Here is a 13392-nt window from a genome sequence, read left to right as displayed (position 1 = left end):
TAGAATATTTTAATTGTTGTTATGTATTTACAAATACATAACATTTCCTTCATTACTACTTCCTCTACGACTGTGCATTATCCTAGAATTATAGGCATTATACATCGTACGGTTATATACACACTACATACCTATGCAATAATTTATGCTTAAATAAAAAGAATGTACATAGTAACAATTAACTATCACTATGTATAATGTCAAGTTTTTAATATAAAAATTGAATTAGTAATAAAGTAATTCTAACAACCATAACAAATATCTTATACAAATTGAATTAGTAATAAACTAAACTAATAGTACAGAACTCATAACCTCGCAAGATTGTACAATTGATGAAGAGTTGTAACCTTGTAATAACCTTAAAAAACTGATATTCTATTTTGTATATATCACCATATGTAACTATTATTACTCATCAATATATCACTAGCTCGGTCTCACTTATATAGGTATGATAAGTTATCGATAATTATTCAATCTCAATTTTCCTTTAAGATAAAAATTATACATAACTTGATCAAATGAGAAAACTAAAACTTCGTGCTTCATAATTAATAATCATATCGAACCAATAATAAGGTAAAAACTCAATAATATCTCTAGATTAAAAATAACCTTATTTGGATATGAATTTGGTCAGATCGACCAAAATCCAGCCAAACACAAAAAGGAATTGAATCGAAACTGACCAATTAATGAATCAACGGATCAACCTTATCTTAATTAAACCGAACTTGACCGAACCGAAATCAACCCGACCCATGTTCATCCGACCCGAAGTTATCCGGTTAAACCCGTTTTGAACTCGATCCAAAATTATCCGAACCGAAAGTGAACCGATCTGGAGTTGACCCGACCCATATCCGACCCGGACTCGATAGACCATGACCCGAATTTGACCCGATCCGACCCGATCCGAGTTAAAAGGATAATTTTGATCCGAACATATCCGACCCGAGCAGACCCGACCCGAACAGACCCGACCCAAACTCCATCCGGTTATCCGAATTGACACCTCTACTTTAAACCCCTTTTATATTTAAGTAAGCTCATTTCCATTTTAGTGTGAAGTTTTGAACTATGAGATTTAATTTCAACTCGAACACCTTAATTGGTTGAAGAGAGGGAATTCATATCATTGAATTTCTGTTATCTCTCATAGCATATTGTTTAGAAATAAGGCGCACTGAGGCAATACGGGTCATACTATGCCTAGCTAGGCATGGTTCCGCGTTGAATTGAGGGCTAACATGCTTAAAGTGGCGTGCACCTCAGTGTGCCTCTTTGAAATTGCCTCTTCTATCCATATACGGTGCTTCAATCTCATCATCACCTGGTGCGTGCCTCAGTTCATAGACGGATCTTCTTGTTCAATTATTGTGTAGCATCCTATCTGTTTTTACTAAATTATAATTTTCATGTATCGTGCATTTTTAAATTGCTTATTAGTATCATCTCAATTGTCCATAAATAATTTGCAGCACACCAAGTACGACTATACGAGCTTGTGGATGCTATGGCTAGCAACGGGTTTATTTACAATGTGCTCTATAAATCAAGTATCATTGCAATTTCAAGGCTAAGCAAGAAAAAAAGACTTGGATAGTTAGAATGATATATTGAGAGCGTTGTAGTACTTGGTAAAAAAAAAAAAGGTTGTTATTGAGAGTGATGCTCTAACGCGGTTCAAGCAACTAAGAATTATGTTGAACTTGATCCATTATATTGTTACATACTTCTCTGTGAAGATTGTAAGAAGATGGAATGTTTCTTTCTCATTTCTTTGATATTTTGTCGTGTTAGAGAGGTTAGCTAGTTTTTACAAAATCCATCAACGTTCCCCAAACAATACTTCATATAATTGCTTTACCAAATTAAATCTAGTAATTCTGAGTACTTGGCCAATTAGCCAAATTCAAAAGAATTCTCCAATCGGTCAATCATCAATATGGGACCACCCATATGCGTTGTTTGAGGCTAATTCAAAAACTTTCTCCACGATTATTACAAAACAGATGAGTAATATATATACTTGATCAAAGTTTGGATATGAATATGAGTAATGCAATATCAGAGATGCACTTAAAAAAATTAGAGGTTGTAAAAGTTTGTTTTTCGTCGACAATAGTACAATGCACGGAGTACTAAGTAATTAAAGCATTTGGAGGAATTGAAGCTGATTGGTTTGATCATTGACAGAATTCAAACACGGTAATTAAACAAGTAAGTTTGTGTCCTTGTGAGTATGAGAGAGAGAGAGAGAGAGAGAGAGAGAGAGAGTTGGCTTGTCTATAAAAGTGTATTGAGGAGATATTTCATTTTGCATCTATCACTCTAAATTCCAAAAATTTTCTCCACTTTACTTGTAGTATGACTTTGCATGCATAGAAATCACACACAAAAAAATAAATAAAATAAAAATAAATAATAATAATAATAATAATAATAATAATAAAATAAAATTTGAGAGAACTATCAATGAATTATTTTTTTTTTACAATTCTGTTGTTTATTTTGTTTATGAAAACTGTTATATCGTGTTATTGTAGTGGGTACTCTAGCAGTAGCCAGCCGGTGAAGTTGGGGTGTGTAGCTTCTAAACAGAAGGCACTGTTACATTTCAAGGACAGTGTTACCTTCCATAATAAACATGTTTCGTCTTCGTGGAAAGGCGAGGATTGTTGCAGTTGACGTAGGATCTAGTGTGATCCTAATACTAGACATGTCGTCCAACTTTGTCTCCATGGCAGGTACTTAGCCGCCTCAGTGGATCAGATGAGATTGGCCCTGCGGCTTCTATGATTTTTTGTTTGAAGCTAGAAAGATGGAGTCATCTTTGCTATATTTGGTAAAGTTGAATCATCTTAAGCATTTGGACATGAGTTTTAACAATTTCAATAATCGCAAGATCCCAAAATTCTTGGATACATGACACAATTCAGGTATCTTAATCTCTCATCCTGTTTCTTATATGAAAAAGTTCCTCATGAGCTTGGCAATCTCACTAACTTGCAAGTTGATGTATCACTTAAGGATGATTTATTTTGTGCTTAATTTGATTTGGGCTTATAATTGCATCATCTTGTTTGCAATTGGTAAATCTAAATCAAGCCCATTTCAAAATATGAACAAATAAATCATAGCTAAGTGATAGATTGAGGACTTGCAAGTTAGTGAGATTACCAAGCTCATGAGGAACATTTATTTCCATATAAGAAACAGGATGACAGATTAAGATACACGAGTTGCTTCATGTAACTCAAGAATTTCGGGATCTAGCTATTATTGAAATTGTTGAAGCTCATGTCACGTCCAAATGCTTAAGATGATTCAACTTACCAAATATATAGAAAAGATGACTCCATATTTCTAGCTTCAAACAAAAAACCATAAATGTTGTTTCTAGGGCCAATCTCATCCACCGAGGCGACTAAGTACTTGCCATGGAGTTGAAGTTGGATGAAATGGCCAGTAGTATGATCACACTTGATCCTATACCAACTGCAACAATCCTCGCCTTCCCACGAAGACGAAGCATGTTTGTTTTGGAAAGTAACATTATTGTCCTTGAAATGTAACAGTGCCTTCCTTTCAGAAGCTACACACCCCAACTTCACTAGGTGGCTATTGTTAGAGTAGTCAATACAATTACACATTATCAAGATGCAGATAATGAGAGAGTATACTGAACCTAGAGGTGATCATTGGTGACTCGGGCCAAAGCCAAAAAAAACAAGTCCAATTCTGAGGCCGGAGTTTTTGTGTCCAAAACCGCAAAAAATGATCGAGTCGTGCAGGTTTTTCGAGTCGGTCCGAAAAATCTATTAAAATTGCATAAAAACGCATTGCCAACCCGGCCCAAAAAATAATTTTTTGGACTTGGCCACACAATTTCGGGCCGAAAAATCCTGCCCAAAATCGTGTCGGGTTGGGCTAGCAGGGTAGGCTAACCTTGATCACTTCTAATTTTTTTTTTCCTGAATCGATGCGTTTTCCTTGTATACGCAAAGCAGAGTATGTGCTCCTTTTTTTTTTTTTTTTTTTTTTTTTAACTTTAAAAAAATAATAATACAGAGTATGTGCAATTACCAAACTACCCCTCCAAAGAGCTTCCGAAAACCCTATACCCCGGTAAATCGGAAAAACCCTAATTTTATCTTTTTGAACCCAAGCACTATAAAACCCAAACTCACTCCTCAGAAACAAGTTATCGCCTTCCTCCACTTCTCATAATTTCGCAAGAAAAAAAGTAAAGAGAGAATTCTTAACGAGAGGGTAGGAAGGTCATTCAAGATGCAGATCTTTGTGAAAACACTTACTGGGAAAACCATCACCCTTGAAGTTGAATCAAGCGACACTATTGACAATGTCAAAACTAAGATTCAAGACAAGGAAGGTATAATTTTTGATGGGTTTAATTTAAATTTTTACCTTTTGTTGATAAATTTTGCTGGTTTGTATTGGTTAATTTTGTTATAACTTGAATTTCAATTTTGTGGGTGATTGATTTTGTTCGATTGTATTGTTTGATTTGATTATTATTTCAATTACGATTTTGTGGGTGAATGAATTTTGATGATAAATGTTTTAATTTTTATGGATTTTATGTGTTGAATTTGGTTGATTGACAATTGAATTATGGCTTTGATTTGATTATGTTTTGATATTTTATATATTGGTGATTGGAATTTGAAGTGTGTGACTATAAAGGTATGATCTTTATAGTTGTTACTTGTTTAATTTGGCTGAAAGCTTTAGTTTAATTTGGAATTTGATTTAATTTGGAATTTGATTGATTATTAAATTTTGATATGGGTGATAATTGAATTTTAACAATTGAGATTGAATATAAACTTTAATCTGCTTGTAATTGAACTTCTTGGCTGACAGCTATAATTTAGTTTATTATTTGATTTGTGAGTGATGAATTTTGAGCGGTTAATGACTGAATTTGAACAATTGTGATTAAATTATGCAATTGAGATTGAGTTTAAACTTCAATCCCAACTTTTTTTTGTGGTTGATCGTGATTTGAAGTTGGTAATTTAAATTTGAATTTTGACATTTTATAAATATAATAAATTTAATTGGAAAATCGCTTAAGTACTTATCCATGGAACTTATATAGTGGGTAATTGAAATTTGATGTGGGTTACAGTGAAGGTGTGATCTTTAAGGTTTTAGCACGTAGAAGTTTGAAAATTTATCAAAATTGGTTTTCTTTAATTTGATTCACATTTATTTTACTATTTACATTTATTTTGGAATTTATTTTACTATTGATCTTTGTTGATTTCACATGACATTGGCAAAGTGTTTTGAAATTAGGGTATTGCAGTTTGATCTTAGTGTGCTTGTGTTTTAAAATTTTGTGTATGGCCAATTGATTTTTTTACAGTATATTATCTTTATAGTTTCCACCCATTGAATGTGTTAAATCTAATAGGTAGCTTTTGTAAGTGTGTCGGGCTTTGGATGTGATATATATTGAAATTATGGGTTAATAGTGCGTCTTAGCTTCTTAATTTATGCACATTAGTGAATTTTGATGCATCAATTCAGAGTGATAATGATGATATTCTTTGCAACAGGCATTCCACCAGACCAGCAGAGGCTGATCTTTGCCGGAAAGCAGCTTGAAGATGGCCGCACTCTTGCTGACTACAACATTCAAAAGGGTTAGTTGCTCTGCTTTTACAGCTTTCCCTTTTTCTATTAGTTTAATTCTTGTGATTATATATAGGCGTGCCTAACATAGTGAAATGGTTACACCTCGATTCTCATAGAAATTATATTTATACTTCGTACTTCAATTTAACTTCCAAGCCAATTTCATATTAATCATGCTTAGTATTATCTAATTTGTTTCTTGTTCTGTATTGATTTTCTGCTATACTTCTATTCGTATATTGGATCATTTGATTAAATGCTCTGCAATTGCAGAGTCTACCCTTCATCTGGTCCTGAGGCTCCGTGGTGGAATTATTGAGCCTTCACTGATGGCCCTGGCTAGGAAATTCAACCAAGACAAGATGATTTGCCGCAAGTAAGTATGCTTAATTTTGTGTTTTAAAATATGCTTTTAATGGCGGAGGTTTTGCAATTGGCATTATTGATATTATCTTGTGTGCAGTCTCCTTTTGTTAATGGAGCATCCTCTTAATCAGGCTCTATAAATCTAACAATGAGCATAGTAACAGTAGATTTTAAACTAATGCCTTGGTTGAATTCATGGGGTCATGAGCATAGTTATATGGTGTTTGGTTCATTAACTATTATGGTTAACATGAGTTCAAATTGCTTATAAATTAGGATTAGCTTTCCTAACCAGAATAAGCTAATTAGGATTAGTTTTCATAACCGAAATGTAATGGATTGAGAGTTCTATCTTAAACCACATTGAGTAGTTGCATTACAATTAGATATTTCTTGTTGATCTGCATGCAATTGTTCTCCAAAATGTTAGCTCTGGTCATGGTCATAGCAGTGTCTTTTGTCGGTTGATGGCGCTCTGTTTTCCAGCACTACAGCTTTATATGACCTATGTGTCATTATTAATTTGATCTTAAATCTTCTAGGTGCTATGCTCGCCTGCATCCTCGTGCTGTTAACTGCAGGAAGAAGAAATGTGGCCACAGCAACCAGGTTTGTTGCTACATTTAGCCGTTCAGCTAAAACTTATTCTTGATTTCATGGCTGTTTGGTTTGAAACTGAAAATTTCACTGTTGGTTTGCAGTTGAGGCCAAAGAAGAAGATCAAGTAGAGCGACCAGTTGTTTGCAGGCAATGTTCAGGCAACGATTTCCGTGTTCGGTCTAAGCTGTTTAACTATGGCTCGTAGGGGTTTATTCATTTTAGTTCCAAAACATTGGCTCTTTTAGTTCTAGTAGTATTACTATATTTATATCTATTAAATAAGGCGTACATCTTCCTTGGTAGTCTTATTTGTCCAGAAAACAGAAATTTTTGTTGCCATTGGTTTTTGAATATTTATACTAGTAAGACAATTTGCATTTATTAATCTGTTATTTTTATGTGATTGTTTTATTTTTTGCCATTTTTAGGAATCCTTGATCACTCTCAATAGATGATGAATTAGATTAACTTAAGATTGTAACTTAATTGCTCAGTAATTTTCTTAGTGTCAATGAAATTGAAATGGTAGCATGTGTATCCAAATTTTGCCGAGCCCTTGAGTTTTCTGTACTAATCTAATAGAACAGGTATGTCTTTTGATTCTGATGATGGCTTGCTCTAGGGCTGATTCGCTCTAGCCATTTTAGGCGACTCAAGGTCGATTATAGCTATCAAGACTATATTTATATGTTGAACAAAATATTGAAAAATATTGTATTAAATGTAAATGTAGTCATGTTACAATCTTATTACAAAATAACATAATAATGTTGAATTATTTTATGACTTTCAGCCATGTACATTGACATTATTAATGAGTATTGATCGAGTTTAGAAATATATATATATTTCAACGATCATAAAATTTTGTTGATGAGTTATCTCTTGCAAACAACACCACGTCCACTCATGCCACTAGCACAGTTCATGCTAGCAAGTTCCATGGTTTCAACTGAAGTCTCTTCTTGTCCACCAACAAACCTTGAAGCCAAACAATCGGTGGCGAAAATGCTACTAGTTGCATACTGTCTTTCTCCTCCCATAACAGGCATGGCTACCCTCATATTCACTCGGCTCACATAATCATTCCTGTAAGTTTTTCCTAATACACCATCAACCTTTCCGGTCAATGAGTAAAATTTAAACCCGAGATCAAGATGAGCAAATCGATCCTCATCATTAATGTCATAGTTGTGTACCCTAGATTCCTCGTCGGTAATAGGTACAACCTTAGCTGTGATCCTAAGCTTTCCTGGAATTTCAACGACAATGTTGTTGGTTTCACTAGTCCTAGTTACGGTGACTTGTGGCATAGAAGTGGATGACCATTGAGAGCCTAGAGTCTCTTCAAGGAATATGGGCTCTCCGTCAAAGGCCAATGAAAGGCGGTCTTTGGCATCATCCCATGTGCCGGTCTTCCTAGCACCAAAGAATAGACGGTGGTTGTCAAAGAGGATGCCAATGGACTCAACCCATGTAAAGTCGCGGCCCATGTTTGCATTTCTTTTTCCTATGAAGTGTGCGTTGATGTGGAGGTTGGGGTCAGTTACTAGGCAAAATTGTTTATCCTTCTTGCCATGGAAGTAGAAGGTGATACCATCACCTCCAATGAAGCGAGGATCTTGGCACACAGCTCCTGGATAGTCACAATCTACAATGCAAAAAACATATAATTAGTAATTTAGTACAATTTAAATGAGCTGAACACTGCTAAATTGAACAAAAATTATAAAATAGTCATAATGTGTATGCTACTACTAGCTACTAATAATAAGTTAATAAATGTATGTCCAATATAACTTTAAATCTTAATGTTGGAACAAATTTATAGTTGGCAATATCTTGCTTTTAGCTTGTGTAGTGGTAATATGTATTCTTTAGTATAGTATGACTTACTGCAGACAGGCTTGCAAGTGACACAATCAACTTGGCACGAAGTAGGGCAATTAGCAGGACAAACATGCTCTTGATTGTAACATTGTCCGTAGTTCTTGTTCCTGCATCTAGCTCTATTTCTAGAGCCAGCGTTAGAATTAGGAGGAGTGTAAGGTTTAGGGGTGCTAGGTTTAGGGGTAGAGGGTTTTGGGGTTGGGGTTGATGGGGTAGAAGGAGTCGACGGCTTAGGTGTGACTGGTGTTGGTGGGGTGGATGGTTTGGGTGTTGGTGTTGAAGGTGTTGGGTAATATATCGGTGTTGGTGGGGTTGATGATGAGTTATGGGAGCTTGATTGTCCTCCTCCTGCAGCCGAGGAGCCAGATGCTGCTGCTGCGGCAGCAGCTGCTGCTGCAGCTGCAGCAGCGGCTGATGATGCTGATGATGTTGATGATGATGACGCTGATGATGTTGCTGAGGATGCTGCAGACGATGCTGCAGATGATGCTGCAGATGCGGCAGATGATGCAGCTGAAGATGCACCTGAAGATGATTGTGACTCGACCACGGCAGCTAACAACAAAGCTAAGAACCCAAGATAAATGATCTTGGGTAGAGCCATTTTCTGATGATTCTAAGTCTAGCTACTAGTAAGAAACTTGTGTTTTAATGCTGTAGTATGAGAATGAAGATTTGATGAGTGATATAAAACACAAACCAACAACGGCTTTTATATTGTAGTAGGCGTTGACTGTTTAGTATTTAATCACTAGTATCTTCCTAAGATTTTGGGTCAAAAGTTTAAATTAATACAATATATTTCTTGAAGCGGTAACTAAGGCATAATAGGTATTACAAATGTATCCACCATTGAACAAAATGCATGTAGCTACATCAGATACATTTAACGGCTTGATCGTGATTATCTAAAATTAATGATTACGAGTTTATGCTTGTAAGTGTCTAAAGTGTAAACACACACCAACACACAACATAGAGGACCTTTGATTGTTAATACTGCTATAGTTCTGCTTTTTTTTCATTATACAAATTGGAATCACTTACATTTGAAGGAAGATATATAGGGGCTACTTCTTTATTTTGACAAGTAGAAACAGATTTATAATTCAACTGATCATGAAATGATTCTAATGTATGTGTGAAGTTGATTATCAAACAATTACGGGTATGAGCGAAAAGATATGCTTAAGAGTGAATAGTGTGATGACTAGAATGATGCTTCATCTTGCAAAAAGCAGTACTTAGTCTTGTGAGTCAAGGGTGAAACCTTTGTAGTGATTAAAGCTTACTGTTTAGCTTTGGTCGTTAATGGAATTAGAGCTGTGCAAATTTGGTACGCATAACTACAAACAAAGCAACCACGTTGCATATAGCCTCTAATAATTTATAGAGGCCAACGATGAAATTATGAATTGATCCTATGCCATTTATTTTTCTCGGATATATATGTAAATACAGATGATTAAGCTCACTATTCACTATGGCATTATGAATTGATCCTATGCCTTTTATTTACCTCAGATTTGAAGATACATAAGATTAAACTCGGTATTCACGATTGTATACTACCATAATTCTTGTTTACTTCATTTGTATTTTTATCACTTAGGGCCTGTTCACATTTACTGAAATGAACTGATTGAAGCCGAGCCAAGCTGAACTGAACTGAAAATAAGCTGAAGTGAACAAACCCTTACTCTATTTGAAATTTATATTTACCAATGCATAATTTTAAACATGATTTTTTAACATATAAGGAGTAATAGTAAAAATTATAAAAAATTACTATTTATTTTGAAAATATATATATTAAGACATGTATATATCAAGGTATCATATTAATATTAATCACATGTATAGTTTAAAAAAAAAAAAAAGAGTTTGATTATTATAAATTAAAGCCCAAAAATGTGCAAATATATACGAAATTACGAAGTATTAAAGAACACAGAAAGTAATAGATTTTAATTATAGTGCAAATGATACGCGAAATGCTATGTCAAAACTTGAAATTGAGAGATTGAGCACCATGGATTTTAATTTCACCTCTTCATTGCTCCCATTATAGAGCTAAAGTCTAGAATTAATTCTCGTAGTATTTCCTTTAATTGCATTATTCAAAGCTGGCTACAACTTGTATGGCTGCATCATCACTGAGCTCAACATAACGAACTATATAATAACTACAAAATTAAGCATCATATCGGTTAAATTGTTATTCTCGTAAAGGAAGCTTTTCATTCATGTCAAAATAAAGAAACAGATCATCTCTTCCTTGGATTCTAATTTAATATACTGTACAATAACTATGCCAGAAATATTAACAATCTTTTTTTAAAAAATTTATGAACTTTTGATTAATACAAGCTAAATCATAATTATGAGCTAATTGTTATTAAATTTTTTTATTTCCAAGCGTATTGTTAAATAAACGCAACTACGCAAGTGTAAGTTTATGACTCATTTTGAAGAAATATGTTTAACTTTTGACCCAACATTACTAGCTTAGTAATGTAATAGTAAACAGTCAACGCTTAAACATCTATAAAAGCCGTAGTTGGTTTTGTGTTTTATATCACTCATCAAGTCTTCTTCTCATACTACAACATTAATACATAAGTTTCTTAAGAGTAGCAAGACTTGAATCAACAAAAAATGGCTCTACCCAAGATCATTTATCTTGGGTTCTTAGCTTTGTTGTTGGCTGCTGTGGTCGAGTCACAATCATCTTCAGGTGCATCTTCAGCTGCATCATCTGCTGCATCTGCAGCATCGTCTGCAGCATCGTCTGCAACATCATCAGCGTCATCATCATCAACATCGTCAGCATCATCAGCTGCTGCTGCTGCTGCAGCTGCTGCCGCAGCAGCAGCATCTGGCTCCTCGGCTGCAGGAGGAGGACAATCAAGCTCCCATAACTCATCATCAACCCCACCAACACCGATATATTACCCAACACCTTCAACACCAACACCTAAACCATCCACCCCACCAACACCAGTCACACCTAAGCCGTCGACTCCTTCTACCCCATCAACCCCAACACCTAAACCCTCTACCCCTAAACCTAGCACCCCTAAACCTTACACTCCTCCTAATTCTAACGCTGGCTCTAGAAATAGAGCTAGATGCAGGAACAAGAACTACGGACAATGTTACAATCAAGAGCATGTTTGTCCTGCTAATTGCCCTACTTCGTGCCAAGTTGATTGTGTCACTTGCAAGCCTGTCTGCAGTAAGTATTACATTACTTTAAAGAATACATATCACACTACATACACTAGCTACAAAAATATGCCAGTTTTTTAAATTTAGTCCAACATTAAGGTTATATTGGACATACATTTATACATGTTCACTTATTATTGTATTGACTACTAATTATGTGTTTTTTTTTTTTTTTTTTTTTTTTTTTTTTTTTTTTTTTTAAATGTAGATTGTGACTATCCAGGAGCCGTATGCCAAGATCCTCGCTTCATTGGAGGTGACGGTATCACCTTCTACTTCCATGGCAAGAAAGATAAACAATTTTGCCTAGTGACCGACCCCAACCTCCACATTAACGCACACTTCATAGGAAAAAGAAATGCAAACATGGGCCGCGACTTTACATGGGTTGAGTCCATTGGAATCCTCTTTGACAACCACCGTCTATTCTTTGGTGCTAGGAAGACCGGCACATGGGATGATGCCAAAGACCGCCTTTCATTGGCCTTTGACGGAGAGCCCATATTCCTTGAAGAGACTCTAGGCTCTCAATGGTCATCCACTTCTATGCCACAAGTCACCGTAACTAGGACTAGTGAAACCAACAACATTGTTGTTGAAATTCCAGGAAAGCTTAGGATCACAGCTAAGGTTGTACCTATTACCGACGAGGAATCTAGGGTACACAACTATGACATTAATGATGAGGATCGATTTGCTCATCTTGATCTCGGGTTTAAATTTTACTCATTGACCGGAAAGGTTGATGGTGTATTAGGAAAAACTTACAGGAATGATTATGTGAGCCGAGTGAATATGAGGGTAGCCATGCCTGTTATGGGAGGAGAAAGACAGTATGCAACTAGTAGCATTTTCGCCACCGATTGTTTGGCTTCAAGGTTTGTTGGTGGACAAGAAGAGACTTCAGTTGAAACCATGGAACTTGCTAGCATGAACTGTGCTAGTGGCATGAGTGGACGTGGTGTTGTTTGCAAGAGATAATTCATCAACATAATTTTAAGATCTTTGAAATTTATAGATTTCTAAGATCAAATCATTAATAATGTCAATGTACAAGGCTTAAAGCTAAGTCTTGAATTTTATTTAAGATTCATCAATTTGTAAGGTGACTCTACATTCACTTTAATACAATACTTTTCATCATTTTGTTTAACATTAGAGTATATGACCATATGTTGTGTGTATTAATTACAGGCCACAATTCTTAGTATAAATTAAGTTTTTTTTGGGCAAGGTAATTAGTGGTGACAAACAATAAGGTTTGATCATGTCAACTATTCCAGACTTATATGATGTGATTTAGGTTGGATTTTGAGTTTGTTTGAATAAAATTTTTACCGATAATTTACATGTTATGATAGGTATCTTAATATGTATTTCAATATTCCCTTACAAAAATGTACTTCAGCATTAGTCACATATATATTTCGGATTTGTTTGTATTGGATCAATTTCAAATCATGTGATAAATGACGGGGTTTAAATGTGCATGTATCACATATTTTCATATAGTTCAGTAAGGTAAAAAAAAAAAAAAATAAATAAATACAGGTCATTAGTGCATGATCACGCAAGCTTCATTTGTTTTATTTATTTATCTATTTATTCATTTTAGTTTAGGGTAAGCAAGGC

General features: G+C 35.0%; 3 protein-coding genes across 3 annotated transcripts; 2 read left to right on the top strand and 1 right to left on the bottom strand.

The window, feature by feature from the left end:
- The first annotated feature begins 4175 nt into the window (after nucleotides 1-4175).
- LOC145564285 (ubiquitin-ribosomal protein eL40 fusion protein-like) lies at nucleotides 4176-7020 on the top strand. The gene is made up of 5 exons (XM_081624604.1): nucleotides 4176-4399; nucleotides 5595-5681; nucleotides 5947-6049; nucleotides 6582-6648; nucleotides 6741-7020. Exons 1-5 carry the CDS (start codon nucleotides 4297-4299, stop codon nucleotides 6765-6767), a joined length of 387 nt encoding a protein of 128 aa, XP_081480730.1. The 5' UTR covers nucleotides 4176-4296; the 3' UTR covers nucleotides 6768-7020.
- A 464-nt stretch (nucleotides 7021-7484) lies between these two features.
- Nucleotides 7485-9133, bottom strand: LOC145565526 (uncharacterized). The gene is made up of 2 exons (XM_081625500.1): nucleotides 8536-9133; nucleotides 7485-8290 (listed from the first exon to the last, which is right to left on the bottom strand). Exons 1-2 carry the CDS (start codon nucleotides 9131-9133, stop codon nucleotides 7518-7520), a joined length of 1371 nt encoding a protein of 456 aa, XP_081481626.1. The 3' UTR covers nucleotides 7485-7517.
- Nucleotides 9134-11187: 2054 nt separating this feature from the next.
- Nucleotides 11188-12809, top strand: LOC145565525 (uncharacterized). Its single transcript, XM_081625499.1, has 2 exons — nucleotides 11188-11767; nucleotides 11969-12809. The coding sequence occupies exons 1-2, from the start codon at nucleotides 11188-11190 to the stop codon at nucleotides 12739-12741; spliced, it is 1353 nt and encodes a 450-aa protein (XP_081481625.1). The 3' UTR covers nucleotides 12742-12809.
- The last annotated feature ends 583 nt before the right edge of the window (nucleotides 12810-13392 follow it).

The sequence above is a fragment of the Chenopodium album genome, chromosome 10 (assembly GCF_948465745.1).
Source record: "Chenopodium album chromosome 10, dcCheAlbu1.1, whole genome shotgun sequence".
NCBI classification, from domain to species: domain Eukaryota; kingdom Viridiplantae; phylum Streptophyta; class Magnoliopsida; order Caryophyllales; family Amaranthaceae; genus Chenopodium; species Chenopodium album.
This window is presented reverse-complemented; position numbering and strand designations above follow the sequence as displayed.

Bases quoted from the DNA above. Each gene is read 5' to 3' on its own strand.
- LOC145564285 (XM_081624604.1), top strand. From the start codon at position 4,297: ATGCAGATCTTTGTGAAAACACTTACTGGGAAAACCATCACCCTTGAA. The intron at 5,682-5,946 runs GTTAGTTGCTCT...CTGCAATTGCAG, and splicing joins TGACTACAACATTCAAAAGG to AGTCTACCCTTCATCTGGTC. The intron at 6,050-6,581 runs GTAAGTATGCTT...TAAATCTTCTAG, and splicing joins GACAAGATGATTTGCCGCAA to GTGCTATGCTCGCCTGCATC.
- LOC145565526 (XM_081625500.1), bottom strand. From the start codon at position 9,133: ATGGCTCTACCCAAGATCATTTATCTTGGGTTCTTAGCTTTGTTGTTA. The intron at 8,291-8,535 runs GTAAGTCATACT...TTTGCATTGTAG, and splicing joins CACTTGCAAGCCTGTCTGCA to ATTGTGACTATCCAGGAGCT.
- LOC145565525 (XM_081625499.1), top strand. From the start codon at position 11,188: ATGGCTCTACCCAAGATCATTTATCTTGGGTTCTTAGCTTTGTTGTTG. The intron at 11,768-11,968 runs GTAAGTATTACA...TTTTAAATGTAG, and splicing joins CACTTGCAAGCCTGTCTGCA to ATTGTGACTATCCAGGAGCC.